The 16,976-nt window shown below is 38.0% G+C and overlaps 2 protein-coding genes across 2 annotated transcripts in view; one reads left to right on the forward strand and one right to left on the reverse strand.

Annotated features, from left to right (window-relative positions):
- The first annotated feature begins 1,130 nt into the window (after positions 1 to 1,130).
- LOC103520971 (DNA polymerase epsilon subunit 2) overlaps positions 1,131 to 16,976 on the forward strand; it is a 29,379-nt gene continuing 13,533 nt past the window's right edge. The window contains exons 1-8 of the mRNA XM_026829373.1: positions 1,131 to 1,162; positions 1,354 to 1,501; positions 1,732 to 2,088; positions 6,198 to 6,586; positions 7,092 to 7,353; positions 7,693 to 7,883; positions 8,396 to 8,579; positions 9,151 to 9,327. Coding sequence (XP_026685174.1) covers positions 1,131 to 1,162; positions 1,354 to 1,501; positions 1,732 to 2,088; positions 6,198 to 6,586; positions 7,092 to 7,353; positions 7,693 to 7,883; positions 8,396 to 8,579; positions 9,151 to 9,327 — 1,740 coding nt within the window. The remainder of the gene's footprint in view (positions 1,163 to 1,353; positions 1,502 to 1,731; positions 2,089 to 6,197; positions 6,587 to 7,091; positions 7,354 to 7,692; positions 7,884 to 8,395; positions 8,580 to 9,150; positions 9,328 to 16,976) is intronic.
- LOC103519276 (FACT complex subunit Ssrp1) lies at positions 2,191 to 4,814 on the reverse strand. The gene has a single exon (XM_008484390.3). It carries the CDS (start codon positions 4,596 to 4,598, stop codon positions 2,304 to 2,306), a length of 2,295 nt encoding a protein of 764 aa, XP_008482612.1. The 5' UTR covers positions 4,599 to 4,814; the 3' UTR covers positions 2,191 to 2,303.

Raw genomic sequence — 16,976 nt, forward strand, 5'->3', positions numbered from 1 at the left:
TGCTGGCACCGGTCGCTAACTCGCTATGCGCATTTATATGTCATAGCTACTCATTTTCCTCACGAGGCTGAGTGGGCCCCGCAACAGCCAGTCACGGAATCAATCATTTGCATGATACAAATTTCTTGACCCCGCCGGGAATCGAACCCGGGTCTCCCGCGTGCAAGGCGAGCGCAGTGACCAAGTATACATCCTCTGACTTTGTTTTTACAAAGGTAGGTACATCCTTTAAATTTGTTTTTACAAAGGTAGGTACATCCTTTAAATTTGTTTTTACAAACATAGGCGGTTCTTGCCTAAATTTTTGGGGGGGCTTGATTTTGAAGGTACACCTTCAAAATTTTGATTTAGGTAAAGCTTTATGTAAAAAATCTGGTGTGAACATCACACGACTTTCCTTATCCTATTGAATGATGCTTATTTGAGTGTTCTTTTACCCTAACTCTTTTATTGCCAAGTTTTGCATCAATTTATTTATTCAATAAGATGGTTTCTGGTGTAGATAGTCTAATCTACCTAGACGTTACCCTCGAAACGTGGAGGTCAATAAATTGTGAACCATACCTTAGCCATCGTCTGTCACGTGTTCATGATAGATGTATCTAATTATCTATGTACGAGTATGTAGGAGTAAAATATTATACATCACTGAAACCACGTGAAACTCTGAAGTTAAGCACCATTGAACGAGGTGTGTACCTTAAGAGATGACCGACTGAGCACGCATCCGTTGCTGCTCGCTATTCCTGGATGCGTTCAACCTTGTAGGAATAAGTTATTGTGAAGCTTACTCAACAGGTGATTCAATTTTGGAGAAGAAAAAACAGGTTGATGTAAGAGTGTGTTTACAGGTGGAAATGTGAAGAAGAAAGAAAAAAGATACATTTTCTATTGAGAACATGTTTATTTTGGAATAACGATCAAGATGAAAAATAAAATAATACAAAAAAATGGTACATTCATAACTTTACTATCAAACTAACCACATCTGGATCTCACAAAAAACTGAGGAAAGAGAATAACAATACAATCTTTTTTTTTTAGATATTAAAGATAACAATTAATGCTGGGTTCTTAAGCAAACTTGGCTTGACAAATTCTTGTGAGTTATACATTCTACACTAAAAAGCATGGCACTAGCACTGTGTTCAAAAATCAACAAGTTCTTTTGGACCCAAGAGCAAATACAACATTCATAACTGTCTAGAACCCAGCTTTTTTTTTTTAGAAAATAAAAGAGAGAATAACAAAGAACTTTTTTTACACACTCAACTGTACCTACCCACTACCCAGCTTCCTTGAAACTATGTTTTCTAAACAGTTACTGTAATGATATAACAATTTCTTTTACAGAGAAGCCTTATCTTTTCTTGTACAACAATTAGAACCTATTCCCTCATATGAGAGAGACTCTTGGCTTGATAAACTGATAGATCAAATACACAAGCAAACCATTGGATCCCAATTTGTAGAAAAATCACACATTGAAGAAGCTCTCAAGGTATGCTAATGAACAATGATGCATAGGTATTACTTTTAATGCCCAAGACTACTACTGTTCCATGGTGGTTTATTTCCAAACATTCAGCATGCATTTGCACAGAGATAACCCTTCTTGCACCTATGACCTCATAGAGTTTACAACAAATGTTAGTCCTTAATACCATCTACTTATTAATTCTAAACTCAATAAAGAGTGGATTGTCTCCATAAATTTATTAACCATTTCAGGAATGCTGTCGAACCGAAATCAATTCAGAGGAACAGATCTTCTCTGTCATCTCGGCGTTTGACATACCTCAGTTTGACTATGATCCCGATCTGAAGAAGTTCAAATTAGTGGACAAAAAAAGAAAACTGTGTGCGGATTCCGATGCCAAGAGTAAACTATTTCGCGAGCGCTACAATATTATTCGTCAGAGAACACTGAGACATTCGCTATTCAATAATATCAATCCGAATGCGGATTCGGTCAAGTTGGATTGGGTTGAGTACCTCATGAGTTTAACCAATGTGAATCATAAGACAGTGGTCCTCGGTATGATTTCACAGCTTAAGGAGAACATAACCACATCTGGATTGTTGGGCGTAAATTCCAACCAGCTTGATAGCTCTTAATAAAATTTATAGGAGACACATGTGTTTCCTAAAAATATAGTTGCCTAAATTGAAATTGAACTTTTTTTTTTACACATAGCCGCAGTAGGTACACTTGGTGTAAACCCTATTATGAGAGGTTAACCCCTCTATACAAAGATAAAGAGTGCACTTACAAGTAAATATTCAAGACAAGGAAATGATTTTTAATCATCATCTTCACTACTTGAAGCATCAGAGCCTGCATCAGATGAAGGTGGTGTACTCTCAACAGGTTCATCATACTCCTCATCATCAATTTCATCTTCTTTCTTAGACTTGGATTTGGATTTGTCACCTTTGGGTTTAGATTTAGATTTCTTTTCTTTTTCTGATTCTCCACTGTCAGACTCAGATTCACTCTTCTCTTTCTTCTTTTTTGTCTTTGCTTTGCTGTCTTCATCACTATCTCTCTTTCTCTTACTTGAAGCTTTCTTATCATCATCACTATCAGAGCTGCTTCCATTGCTCTCAATGAATTCTTTACTTTTCACTTTGTGAGGAGACACAGCAGTAGAAGCAGTTTCTTTTTTCTTAGCAGGTTTTTTAGATTTGCTTGTTTTTCCATCATCACTGTCTTGGCCTCCCCCACTCTCTTTGTAAGCTTTGAGGGCTTCATTATAATCTTCTTTTGCTTTGTTTACCTTTTCATCATATTCTGCCTTTTCCTTACTAGATACTGTTTTCCACAACTCTCCTCCTTTTTTGGCTATTTCAGTAAATGAAATGCCAGGGTTATCTTTCTTGATCTTTTCTCGCATATCATTAAACCACATCATGTAAGCTGACATTGGTTTCTTGGGGGCATTTTTGTCCTTCTTCTTCCTCTTGGTAGAACCACCTGATGATTCTTTGTCTTTTTTGGATTTTCTTGGTTTCTCAGATATTGTGATAGTTTTCCTTGATTTTTCTTTCTTCTTTTTCTTTGTTCCTTCAGAAGCATCAGAGTCCTCATCTGAATCTGTAGGTGTTGGATTACTATCATATTCTTCTGCTACATCAGACTCTGCTTGATCTGGGTTAAAATCTTCATCTGTACTCTCATCTTCATCTTCATCATCCTCATCATCTCTCTCTGCAGCTTCTCTTTTAACTCTAGCCAAGTATGCATCAGGTTCCTTTTCATCATCAGATGAACCGAAGTCTTCCTTGTAGTTGGGTTTCTCACCTTTGCCAGTGTTTTTGACTCTCAATTTCTTTTCTCTGATAAAATCAAATAGTTTTCCATATTCTTCTTTTTCAATGCTGCTGAATGTATGGAGGACTCCTGACTTGAGTTCAATTTCAAAATCAAATGATCTAGTACTTCCACCACTCCTAGCAAAGTTAACTGTTGCAATCTCTTCAAAACGTATGTGAATAGGAGGTTTGTGAATAAAAATGAAACCTCTTTCTAGAGGATAGATGTATCCAGCAGCAGCCTTGTAAGAACAAGTTACAGCAGATGTTCCAGTGTGACCTCTGAATGAACCAGGTACAGTGATCTTCCGATTAACAATCACTTTCATTATTTTTGCCATCACTTCATAGGTTGGCCCACTCAATTCCTTGTCCAATTTTCCTTCATATTTTTCTTTCAATTCCTGTTCAGAAAAAGGAAGCTCCATTTCAGATGTCTCATCTTGGTTGAACAAAAGTGTGAGGAAATGATATCGTGTCTGACCTTGCTTGATAGGTGGATCCAGACTGATTACAAAAAAGTTTTGTCTACCATCTTTGTGAGGTAAAGTGAACATACGTAACACTGTGGAGATTGGTATTTTATAGTCAAAGGTTTTACCATGGAGTTGGAAGAAGGAATTGAATATTTTGATATCATATCGACCTCTAGGTGTAAGGCATTGAATCTCATTAAATACTGCAATAGCATCCCCAGTAGCATTGATAACACTGGCCTGGTTCATAACACTATCTTTGAAAGCTTCTACAGGATCTGTATCTCCGGCTATTTCATTTGTTGGAATATAAAATCTCATTTCAATTAAACTTTCAGCAGCTTCATCATTTGGATGAAATTCCACAGTGACCTCATTCTTACCAGTTGTGCATTGAGACACATCTCTCAATGGAATTTCAAATGCAGTTGTATTGTTCACATCAAATGAAAGGACATTTCCAATGAACTTTGTACCTCCCCAATTCCATCCTCTTACACTCAATTCTTTCTCAGGTACATCAATTTTAAAATTGGTTTTAAAAAATGAACATATTTTATCAATTTCAGTTTCCTTGAATCCAGCAAATCTGTGCAAACTTCCATTTTTAAGGAATATCCTGAGTGCCCATGTTCCGACCAATTTTTGCCAGTTTACAAAATCTAGATCAGGTCCGTTGATTTGTTCTACTTTACCTGTTTTCTTGTTCTTGAATACAATGTTCTGGTCTGTTATTTTGAGTTTTCCTGGGCACAATGCACCTCGAAACTCTGAGGAAACTTCTTGAAACTCCAAAGCTTCTGTCATGTTGACAGCTACCTGTCTGATGGAATGATGTCTAGAGACACTAGAATTTTATCTAGTTAAAAGTTTTGCACTGACACCAACAGGTTGATTTATACTAAACTATCTTCGAAAAGACGTTTAAAATGAAAATATAAGTAGGTAAAATGGTAAATTGGTTTTAAGAAAGAAATAATGGAAAATTTAAGAAAAAATATAGACACTTGAGTCCATTTTTTATTTATTGTACAATGCTGCTGTTTTTGTTGATGTTTTGATTTTCCGGCCGCGGCGGGAAGAAAAAAAAAAATACGCTCAACTGACGTCACGTTTCGGTGTGGACGAGGTGCTTTACGTATTTTAGGAAGTTCCATTATTTTTTTGGCGCCAACGGGCGGTAAATTTTAAATCTGAACGCAAATGAAATTTTGAAAATTTGAATTTTTTAACAGGGAAGGTGGGAAGTGGGAAGGGTAGTGGGTAAAATTTATGGGCTTTATAATCTTTTTTTCTTTTTATCACTATCAACTGTCTTAAGGTACCCACTGATGTGCAAGGACCTGTAACAGCTTTCGAGACTTATCACAATTTGGTCCCTCTCATCCTTCATCCTGTGATTCCTGTGTCTAACAGGGTAAGTCCTTGCAAAGTTGTGTCAACCACCAAAATAAATGGATAGGTACCTTCCATTTGGATAAAGCTTTTAAAATAATCAAAGGGATTGTAACAATGGATTACTTATCATCTCGAAATGGAAGAGAGGAGGAGTACAGGATAGGAGAAGGATAGCTGTACCTAAAAAGACAGTTCAGTTCAGGATAAGTTTGTCCCAGACAGGAATCAAACCTGCAACCTGGCACTTACAAGACAGACACACTACCTTCCAAGCTAAATAAAAGTGTCATATATTTAAGTTCTTTAGGAAACTGTCTCTGCCTTATTATCGAAAGACAGTTCAGGATAAGTTTGTCCTAGACGAATCAAACCTGCAACCTGACACTTACAAGACAGACACACTACCTTCCAAGCTAAATAAAAGTGTCATATATTTAAGTTCTTTAGGAAACTGTCTCTGCCTTATTATCCTTAAAATCTTCTCATGTCCCTGATCATTTTTTCCTAGGTACACAATGTCAGAAGCTCAGAAATTCAGAAAATTTGTGTCTCAGTCTTTCAAATTGAATGGTTTCTCCCTGACAGCGTAAGTATTAACGGATCTCACAAGAAACTGAGGAAAGAGAATAACAATATACAATCTTTTTTTTTAGAGATAATAAAGATAACAATTAATGCTGGGTTCTTCAGCAAACTTGGCTTGACAAATTCTTGTGAGTTATACATTCTACACAAAAAAGCATGGCACTAGCACTGTGTTCAAAAATCAACAAGTTCTTTTGGAACCAAGAGCAAATACAACATTCATAACTGTCCAGAACCCAGCTTTTTTTTTTTTTTTTTTTTTTTTTTTTTTTAAAAAAAAGGAACAGAATAACATTATGAATTGGCTCAAACTGTCTTCTGTTGTTAACTTCTGTTTTCAGTTACCATCCTGGTCTCTACACCTTATCAATTCCAAACTCAATAAAGAGTGGATTGTCTTCATAAATTTATTAACCATTTCAGGAATGCTGTCGAACCGAAATCAATTCAGAGGAACAAATCTTCTCCGTCATCTCGGCGTTCGACATACCTCAGTTTGACTACGATCCCGATCTGAAGAAGTTCAAATTAGTGGACAAAAAAAGAAAACTGTGTGCGGATTCCGATGCCAAGAGTAAACTATTTCGCGAGCGGTACAATATTATTCGTCAGAGAACACTGAGACACTCGTTATTCAATAATATCAATCCGAATGCTGATTCGGTCAAATTGGATTGGGTTGAGTACCTCATGAGTTTAACCAATGTGAATCATAAGACAGTGGTCCTCGGTATGATTTCACAGCTTAAGGAGAACAGATATTTTCTCGAGGACCCCACTGGCATTGTGCAGCTTGATCTTTCTCAAACAAGGTAGGACTTGCTCTAGCTCTAAGTTGTTCCGTCCAAAAGAACTAACTTGGGCGCCTACTGAACCTTGATGGTACAATGTGAGTGTGAAAATTAATCTATAAAAATTAGTCTTTTAATGTGTTGAAGATTTTTCTTCACTTTGCTATCTACTTACGCTGAAGATGTTTTATAGGAACAGAATAACTTTGTGAATTGGCTCAAACTGTCCTCTATTGTTAACTTCTTTTTTCAGTTACCATCCTGGTCTCTACACCGAGAACTGCATTGTCCTTGTCGAAGGACATTATAAGGATCAAATCCTTCATGTTGGCGCCTACTGAACCTTGATGGTACAATGTGAGTGTGGAAATTAATCTGTAAAAATTAGTCTTTTATTGTGTTGAAGATTTTTCTTCACTTTGCGATCTACTTACGCTGAAGATACTTTATACTATAAAGTTTATAGGAACAGAATAACATTATGAATTGGCTCAAACTGTCTTCTGTTGTTAACTTCTGTTTTCAGTTACCATCCTGGTCTCTACACCGAGAACTGCATTGTCCTTGTTGAAGGACATTATAAGGATCAAATCCTTCATGTTGATGCCCTTGGTTTTCCCCCGCCTGAAGCATCAAAAAATAGTCGCCTCTATTTCGGCAACCAGAATATTTGGGGTGGGCCGTCGCCTGTCTCACTCAAAAGTGTGAACAGAATGACTAAAATGGAAAAGAACAATGAGAATGCCATGATAGTGATTTTAAGTGATGTTCACTTGGATAACGATAAGGTAAGTTAAAGCGCCTAAAAGGGGGAAAAACTATAAGGTAAGAAACAACCTGTGTGAGTTCATCACATCGGAATTCCAAGGCTTTGTCCCGAACAGTACAATGGCAACGAATCCATGCCGAGTTCAATATTGTAGTCAAGAAATCCTGGTGGTCAGGGAGGAGCTTCTATCCAAGATGTGCCGCAATTGTATCAAATTTCCCGAGGAAGGCGATATATCCAAACACGTAAGCAAGAACAACGGGGAAAAAGACATTATTTTTCTTATTGTTCCTAAAATTTATGTAGAGGGAACTGTAACTTCTAAGGTCTTATCGTCTCGAACATAGAAGGAAGACAGGATAGGAGAAAGCCTGCCGCGGAAGAGCGCGAGTTCCTATCAGTACAGTACGGACATAAACACAGTCACGTCCTCAAGGAGAAGCTAGGAGGTTTGGGTATGCTGATTGCCGATCATACCTTTCTGAGTGGGACGCATTTTGTGCTGGTTCCTGCCCAGAATGATTCTCCCCATGTGAATATTCTACCCAGGTAGGTAAAATGGACATTGTGAGTTCAGACTGGTCTTCTAGATACGCTACGTCTTTTCTTTTTATATATATAAAAAAAAAATCAAATCAAATCTCAAGTTCTTTGTGGTAAGTAAGTAAAGCTTTTTCACAATCTTTGTGGATATCACAACATTACTAAGTGCCTCCTTTGCAATCAATTTCCATATTTCAATAATCTTTTTACACTGGTAATGCTGCCACTGGTCGCTACTCAATTGTCCTCACGAGGTTGAGTGCACCCCGAACTCCAAGCACAGAGCCGAAAAAATCTCGGCCCAGCCGGGCCTCCTGCGTGCAAGCCTAGTGTGATACCCACTCGGCCACGGAGGCTGCTGTCTTTTCTTATTACAATAACAAAACAATTAGGAACCTCCGTGGCAGGAGGTCCCGGGTTCGATTACCAGAGTAAAAGAAAAATTATAGAAATGTCAGAAATAGTCAAGGAAAAAAAAATCCGAGAAAGGAAATCAAATATTGCATTCTCATTTCTAGACCTGCTCTACCCAAGTTCATCACATCGGAATTCCAAGGCTTTGTCCCGAACAGTACAATGGCAACGAATCCATGCCGAGTTCAATATTGTAGTCAAGAAATCCTGGTGGTCAGGGAGGAGCTTCTATCCAAGATGTGCCGCAATTGTATCAAATTTCCCGAGGAAGGCGATATATCCAAACACGTAAGCAAGAACAACGGGGAAAAAAAGACATTATTTTTCTTATTGTTCTTAAATCTATGTAGAGGGAACTGTAACTTCTAAGGTCTTATCGTCTCGAACATAGAAGGAAGACAGGATAGGAGAAAGCCTGCCGTTCCGAAAACGACGCTCATCTGTTTAGGATAAAATCCGCTCTGGGCGTGAAACGAACCTGCGACCTGGCGCTTACAAGGCAAACCCGCTATCCTCCAAAGGGGGAAAAAAGACATTATTTTTCTTATTGTTCTTAAAATTTATGTACCTAGAGGGAACTATAACTTCTAAGGTCTTATCGTCTCGAACAAAGAAGGAAGACAGGATAGGAGAAAGCCTGCCGTTCCGAAAACGACGCTTATCTGTTTAGGATAAAATCCGCTCTGGGCGTGAAACGAACCTGCGACCTGGCGCTTACAAGGCAAACCCGCTATCCTCCAAGCTAACGCCAATTGTAGTATTTAAATTTTATATTCAAAAGAAGAAAATAATATATTCTTAAGAGATGTGCATATCCTTAAAAGTTACCTAACTTTTTAATAAACCTTTTTTTTTTTAGTTTGTACGCACCCTGGTATCACAAGGGACTCTGGTGTCTCTTCCACTCAACCTATGTCCGGTGTACTGGAGTCAATATGGTGCTCTCTCACTCTATCCTTTGCCTGATTTGGTCATACTAGGGGATCAGCTCAATGCTTACACCATTCAGAACACAGACTGCATCTTTATCAATCCGGTATGTATATGTAATTATTATACGAGTATGTATGTATGTTGTAAAAGGAAGGAGTTTTAATTGTGTTAAGCATAAAAGCTTGTCACAAATTTAGTTCTCCACTCCATATATGTAATTATACGAGTATGTATGTATGTATGTTGTAAAAGGAAGGAGTTTTAATTGTGTTAAGCATAAAAGCTCGTCACAAATTTAGTTCTCCGCTCAAGTAATACACTAAGCTAAATTTTATGACTTGACTTGGAATCAAACCTCCAACCTCCAGATTCAAAGTCCACCGCCTTAATCACTACACCACTGAGGTGTATGTATGTTGTAAAATGTTTCTATCTGTATGTTGTAAAAGGAAGGAGTTTTAATTGTGTTAAGCATAAAAGCTTGTCACAAATTTAGTTCTCCGCTCAAGTAATACACTAAGCTAAATTTTATGACTTGACTTGCAATCAAACCTCCAACCTCCAGATTCAAAGTCCACCGCCTTAATCACTACACCACTGAGGTGTATGTATGTTGTAAAATGTTTCTATCTGAGTTGTTGAACAAAAGAGTTCTAAGTTTTAAATACACGATCTTTAAATTCTGGGCGCTGGGCGCGATCATATCATTGTGTGGATAAACTTGAACTCCTGGCAGATGCGAAGTCATTTACTATGCTTTGCTTTTGGTATGCACTCAGCCTTCTGAGGAAAATTCAATTAGCTCTGGGAAAAAATTCCAGCAAAAAGGTAAGGTGGGATAAAGCCTGATAGGATAGGCTAAAGAGGCATTGGACTCTTCCACAAAAAAAGTCTACCAAAAGAGTCAGATAACTTTTTGAATTGATCTTAAGTAGTAGCATAAAGTGAGTATCTCTAAATTCAACTAAAAGATGACTAAATTAGCTGTATAACTTACAATCCAAAATAATAAACACCTTTATACATTTTTGGTTAAAATAAATTTTACTATGCTTTGCTTTTAGTATACACTCAGCCTTCTGAGGAAAATTCAATTAGCTCTGGGAAAAAAAGGAAAAAAAATTCCAGCAAAAAGGTAAGGTGGGATAAAGCCTGATAGAATAGGCTAAAGAGGCATTGGACTCTTCCACAAAAAAAAAGTCTACCAAAAGAGTCAGAGTTATGCTTTGCTTTTGGTATGCACTCAGCCTTCTGAGGAAAATTCAGTTAGCTCTGGGAAAAGGGAAACTGTTAATTCCAGCAAAAAGGTAAGGTGGGATAAAGCCTGATAGGACTTTAGCATGTTGGAATGATTTCATTCCAACATGCTAGAGGCATTTTAGAGGCATTGGACTCCTCCACAAAAAAAAAAAGTCTACCAAAAGAGTCAGATAACTTTTTGAATTGATCTTAAGTAGTAGCATAAAGAGAGTATCTCTACATTCAACTAAAAGATGACTAAATTAGCTGTATAACTTACAATCCAAAATAATAAACACCTTTATACATTTTTGGTTAAAATAAATTTTATTAACCAAAGGTAATTTTATGTTCTATTTTTGTACAAGATCCCCTAGAATTGGAACCTGACAAAGCAGCTATGGGTATTGGGTAATAATAATAACATACCTGGAAGATAATATATCTATTTTATTATGTTTTTGTTTATTATTTTTTTTTTTTGAAGTTAAGCAAGGTTTATATACTTATTTGTAAACTTTACCTATGAAATATATAAGACCTTGTTTAGACTGTGGGATGAACAATCTCCAATCGAACAATGGAGTTTCCTTGTAGGTGTGGGTCTGAGCCTACGGTCAAACTCTCAAACTTTTTCAGAGACGCAAAAAAGTTTATCAAATCCACTTACCTACTACGTTTTTAATTAATTTATGTGGTGTTAATGAACTAAGACCACTCTCTTTCTCTTTCTCTTCTTTTTAATATTAAAAGTAAATTGACAGACCTGTATGTAAGCATAAAGTTGAGCGAGCGCCGCTTCCGTAGAATTCTCCGAGTTTGATTGAGCTGTTTTCTCCCGGTCCACAAACGTGAACACGGTGTTCACTGCAGAACTGTCCATTATACTGTCATTGACCGGCTGAAAAAGAGGAAGGTTGGGGCCTTTAGTTTCTTGAAAAAGTTAGAATTTTTCGGCCTTTAGTTCCTTGAAAAAGCGTTGTATATCCACATCCACACTGTATGTACAATTCACTAGTCCACTCTGTATATTCTAGGTATTTCATAATACCGTACGGAATGCCTTTGAGGTCGAGAAGGAACACCATGCCGTTAGCAGCGGTGTCTGGCTCATCCAGAGTAGCTTCAAGCCAGAGGTCATCTATGTTGGAGAGCTCATAACATGGCTGCTCGGACACCACTATGTTACCTGAGGACAGACCAAGTGAAAATCATCGATTATCTTGTAACTAGTATGGCTAGTGGCATGTTCTCATGGAAGCTAGTTATTATTAGATACCTCTTCTTTTTCCTCACTATGTTTCTGAATACAACTTCACAACCACGCTCCTGAAAGCAACTTAACATTTCTCAAAATTTTGACGTCACAATAGCTATTACAATGGCAAGGTTTTCAAAGGTTTTTCATCTGTAACATTACACTATGGCTTCGAGTTTTGAGGAATGCGAAATGCAAAGGACGAAGTGTTTGTCTGAACGGGCTTGGTTGACACTCCAGTTACCTTTATTTTCTTCTGTCAGAACTTCATCATCAAATCTCAAGTTGTTCCAGAAATGGGCCGACTGTCTGTCGGGACTTAGTGGTGTTTATTATTTTCCATCAGAACTTACCTAACTTGATGACGTATACTCTTCGGTTCTTGCTGTCTCGGGTTTCTAACATGCAATGGAAGAGACCGCCTCGACATAATAATACTGGAGTGGACCAATCCTAACTAAGCTTAATCCTAGCTAAAACTTCGGTGACAAGGTTATGTCAAGCTTTTCTATGTCACACCTTTTCGCTCTTTATCAAATTGTCCTCACGAGCCTAAATGCACTCCGAAATAGCCAGAAGCACGTGTTGTCTCAGACTGTTTATCAAATTAGCTCCTTTATCAAATTGTCCTCACGAGCCTAAATGCACTCCAAAATAGCCAGAAGCACGTGTTGTCTCAGACTGTTCCCCGAGCACATAACCATACAAACGATCGCTTTAGTGATCTGTCGGAAACTAGTTCAACATGCTAATTTCTTCTGAGGAAGTGTTTCGCAGAAGCGTTTACCCCTTCATGTGAGTTTAATTACAGTTAGTAACTTCTGGAGATCAATAGGCTGTTGATATTAGTATGGTTAGTATAGAAAGAGGCTAACAAAAGTAAACAGGACATGAGGTACACAATAGAGCTGCCTGGAAGAGACTGACAAGAAACGCCGACCTTATACAATAAGTAGGAAAAGGTTAGGAAGAAGAAGAATAAGAATAATATAGAAAGAGGCTATGTCGCTCGCTAAACCGGCATCTTTTTTAACTAATTGGTTCCTAATTAGTGAAACAAAGGTGTGGAAATTCTAATCGGAATCAAAAGACCAATGCCAACGCAGCTTTCATCATTTGCCGACTGTCTGTCGGGACTTAATGGTGTTTATTATTTTCCATCAGAACTTACCTAACTTGATGACGTATACTCTTCGGTTCTTGCTGTCTCGGGTTTCTAACATGCAATGGATTTTCTTGTCCAGAAGTCGCAGGTAGTTGCTCAGAGGTTTCGATGCGAACCAAAGGGGATTGTTCTTCTTTAGCGTATACCATTGTACTAGCTGGAACATATTGAGTTCACTGATAACAGATAAGCAAACTGATAACAGATTAGGACAAGAGTGATGGTTCGGAGAATTCAGTTGTGTTGATTAGGAGTCAGGATCATCCGTGGCAGACATATCTACCTATCACTATCACGGTAGACTTCCGAGTTGTGTTCAACTCCCTCTAACTCCTCTAAGGCCGTTTAGCCTAACCATCCACGTTATGATTAGAGAGTTTTTGCAACCAAAATTAGCGTCCCATTAACGGAACTCTTTACCGTTATGTGACAAAAAATCGTTTCTGCGCATGAGCAGAAACGCGTTTTGGTCAACTTTCGTCTTACGGTTTAATTATCGTCACTTAAGTTTGCATTGTAAAAACTCTATTAACTGGAGAGGTTTACCTGTGCAGACAAATTGAAATGTGAATGAGAACAAGAAGTCTTCGGTTTACTCGCCTGTCTGGCGCGCGGAACTGTACGAAAAGTCAATTCTTTTTACCTGCATAGATGTACTTGAGCAGGCAGATGGTAACGTGGAGAGCCAAACCAACATTCGATAAAACGGGTTAAAATAACGACTCTAGGTCTTTAAAGAGGCGCCCCACTTCAGGGCCCTGTTTCTGCTGTTTGTCGATGTCGAATTTTGCCCTCCTGTATTAAAATTTGCTTTTTAGCGCATAGTCCATTTAGGGATTATGTACCAACCAGTGGCGTAGCGTCCATGTAGGGCGTGTATGGCGGCCATACACTCTAAATTTACTCAAATACCCTTAAATATTGACTTTAAATGCATAGCGACTGGTGCCAGCATGGTAGGTAAAAATTGGATTTTAGGATTATTGAGATATTGGGAAAATCCTACAATGCTGCAGTGAGCACCAAAGTTGTGAGATAATAACACAAAGAAACTGCATTATTATTAGTGTTGTGAGAAAAAAATCTCTTCCACTTCCCAAAATGATTACAATACTTCTGCTATGGAAAATATTGGCATGGTAGCCTGTTGTCAAATTAGAATAAGTAGGTCCCTAATATAAGTTTATCACAAATATACAATGGGGACAACCACTGTTCAGAAGTAATTTTCCTTTTGTTGAGAATCAAATTGGATCCGAACAATCAAACCGGTGCTTACTAATGTATTAAACCAATTGATGTGGTAGAATTCCTAGGACTATCAACTACAGAGGGGGTTTGATTCCGTTTGACTTGGGCAATGGCTACTACAACAATAACAATGTATTAGCCATACTACTTACCTACCTATTATATCTATACATGTACATTGCACCTAGGTACATAAGAAGGATACTTGAAAGTACATAGGTAAGTAATTGAGGATACATAGGAGTAGCTAAGTAATTAGAATGCTAACCTCTGTTAGGACGGGTTCAGGTAACTCTGCCAGGTAACACTTGAGCACAGAGGCACAATCAACCATTATATCTATACATGTACATTGCACCTACATAAGAAGGATACTTGAAAGTACATAGGTAAGTAATTGAGGATACATAAGAGTAGCTAAGTAATTAGAATGCTAACCTCTGTTAGGACGGGTTCAGGTAACTCTGCCAGGTAACACTTGAGCACAGAGGCACAATCATGGACAGAGAACTGTCCACTGGACAATTCTATACTATTGCTTTGGCCCAGGAGGTTTTTCAGCTCTTGCTGACGAGATGTGGATCCACTTTTCCGAAATATGCCTTCCTGTGTAATATCTGATTGGAGAAAAATAAATAGGTAAGTAATATGCATCCATAGTTGATTATTTATATAATTGTTAAATGTCTGTACATACATTGCCTAGATTCATGAAATGTAGCTATCTGTACTTCTTATGTACATATTGGAAAAGAAAAACTTTTAAAGGTGTTACATAACCATTTTCATACTTTGTGTGATGTCAAAATTTTAGTGAAGTGCAAAGTAAGTTGTGAAGTTTCTTTCTTTTTACTTTTTCACTATAAAATGACTATTTAAAGAGTTTCAAAATAAATTTAAAGAGAAGGGAATCTTACTTGGTTCTAAACTTAAAAAATCAATGAGCTGGTATATTTGACTAATGAGGTCTTCCGTCAGGGGGACACCTTCTCCTTCCTACTGCTGCAAACCAGCCCCTCGGCTGTTAACCAATGATGATGACTGTGGATGTGTGGACCAAAGCAGAGTTTTAGCGGTCAAGATTTCACGAGTTCGGCTAAAACTTGTGGCGTCCAATCATTAATTTTTTTCTCAGTGCAGCCTGAGTGGAACCGGAAAAAGACAGTAGCACGCCATTGCCCAGATGATCCACCCATTCGCATAATATCATGTTGAATGATCCATTTCACGACGAATCACTGAATTCAAGCATTATTATTTTATCATCATTGCATACGAGTACCTAAAACTTGTGGCATCCAATCATTAATTTTTTTCTCAGTGCAGCCTGAGTGGAACCGGAAAAAGACAGTAGCACGCCACTGCCCAGATGATCCACACATTCGCATAATATCATGTTGAATGATCCATTTCACGACGAATCACTGAATTCAAGCATTATTATTTTATCATCATTGCATACGAGTAATTAGCCACTACATATTTTCAATTTAGATGTTTTTGCAGGAAAGTGTGCGTAGTTGTTTTATGGACAAAGATACCAGTGGCGTAGCGTGGTCTAAATTCAAGTGTAAGGCGTGCAGGGTACTAATTTCCATCATCCATGCTCTTCATGGATTGGCATAGACAAGTATAACTAGGTACCTACCTACCTTCCCAGTTCCACACTCGGAGTGTATGACCGCCATACACGCCCTACATGGACGCTACGCCACTGAAAGATACACAATCCTACAAACAATACTGAAAGGATCCCTAGACGGAAGAAGAAGAAGAGGACGAGGGAGAAAACGAACATCTTGGATGCAGAACCTGAGAGAATGGTATCAAGAAACAAACACATCCCTATATCAAATAGTTCAAGATCCAATAAGATTAGCCAATTTGATCACCAACGTTCAGTAATGGACATGGTACTAGAAGAAGAAGAAGAAGAAACTTCTCCGAATCAACTTACCATCTAGAATTTGAGGAATGGTTCAGTACGTGCTTCTGGTTAATCTTCTTTGAGTCTAGTGATGTGACTGATGTGTCTGATTTCTGTGACTTTCAAGGGAGGTAGCGCTTGTAAATTTACACAAATTCCTCCCATATGTTTCACTGGGTATGCATCGATTCATTTTGTCTCCTAAAGGACTAGGCGGCAGCGGTGAGTTTCATATCAAAATGCGTAAACCTCTATACATCTCTACAAGTCTTTACCATAAACTGTAAACCCATTGTTTCACCAGATGACCTTCTTGGTCCTGAACATGCAGTTGGCTGGGAAGCTTAATATATTATCCCAAGTTTCATTAGGCTCCTCAAAGAAGAAGAAGAAAACAGTCCACTGTTTAGGTAGTGAGAGTTTGAGTACCACTCGTCTTGCAACTCACATCACAGGGTGTTTATCTCATGACTGTCTTGATGACTAATACCCAGGATTGTCCCTCGGACCTAAGGGCAAACAAAGTACTTCCAATCCAGTAAAACCTCTGCTTGGTCAAGTACTCCATAAACCACAAAATACTCCACATTTAGTATAACTTTGATCTTTAAGCACGATTCATTCGACATTGTCCCAACTAGCTAATGGGTAATACCCAAGTATCGTTGTCTTAAGTAGCTAATAGGTAATACTTAAGTACCATTGTCCCAAGTAGCTACCTCTTATTATACCTATACTTGAGAAATCTACTCCATCATACTTCATACCTACTCTTCACAGGTAAGTACCTCTTTAGTATATTGGCGCTTAACAAACAATAGCTCGTATCGACTTACAATTTTTTTACTTTTTTCAGTTTAGCAAAAATAGTTTGACAAATTTCCTAACAATGATAGCCCATCGGAACTCCTA

The sequence above is a fragment of the Diaphorina citri genome, unplaced genomic scaffold (assembly GCF_000475195.1).
Source record: "Diaphorina citri unplaced genomic scaffold, Diaci psyllid genome assembly version 1.1 scaffold4, whole genome shotgun sequence".
NCBI classification, from domain to species: Eukaryota; Metazoa; Arthropoda; class Insecta; order Hemiptera; family Psyllidae; genus Diaphorina; species Diaphorina citri.

What these genes read in the sequence shown, in the direction of transcription:
- LOC103519276 (XM_008484390.3), bottom strand. Translation starts at nt 4,598, where the DNA reads ATGACAGAAGCTTTGGAGTTTCAAGAAGTTTCCTCAGAGTTTCGAGGT.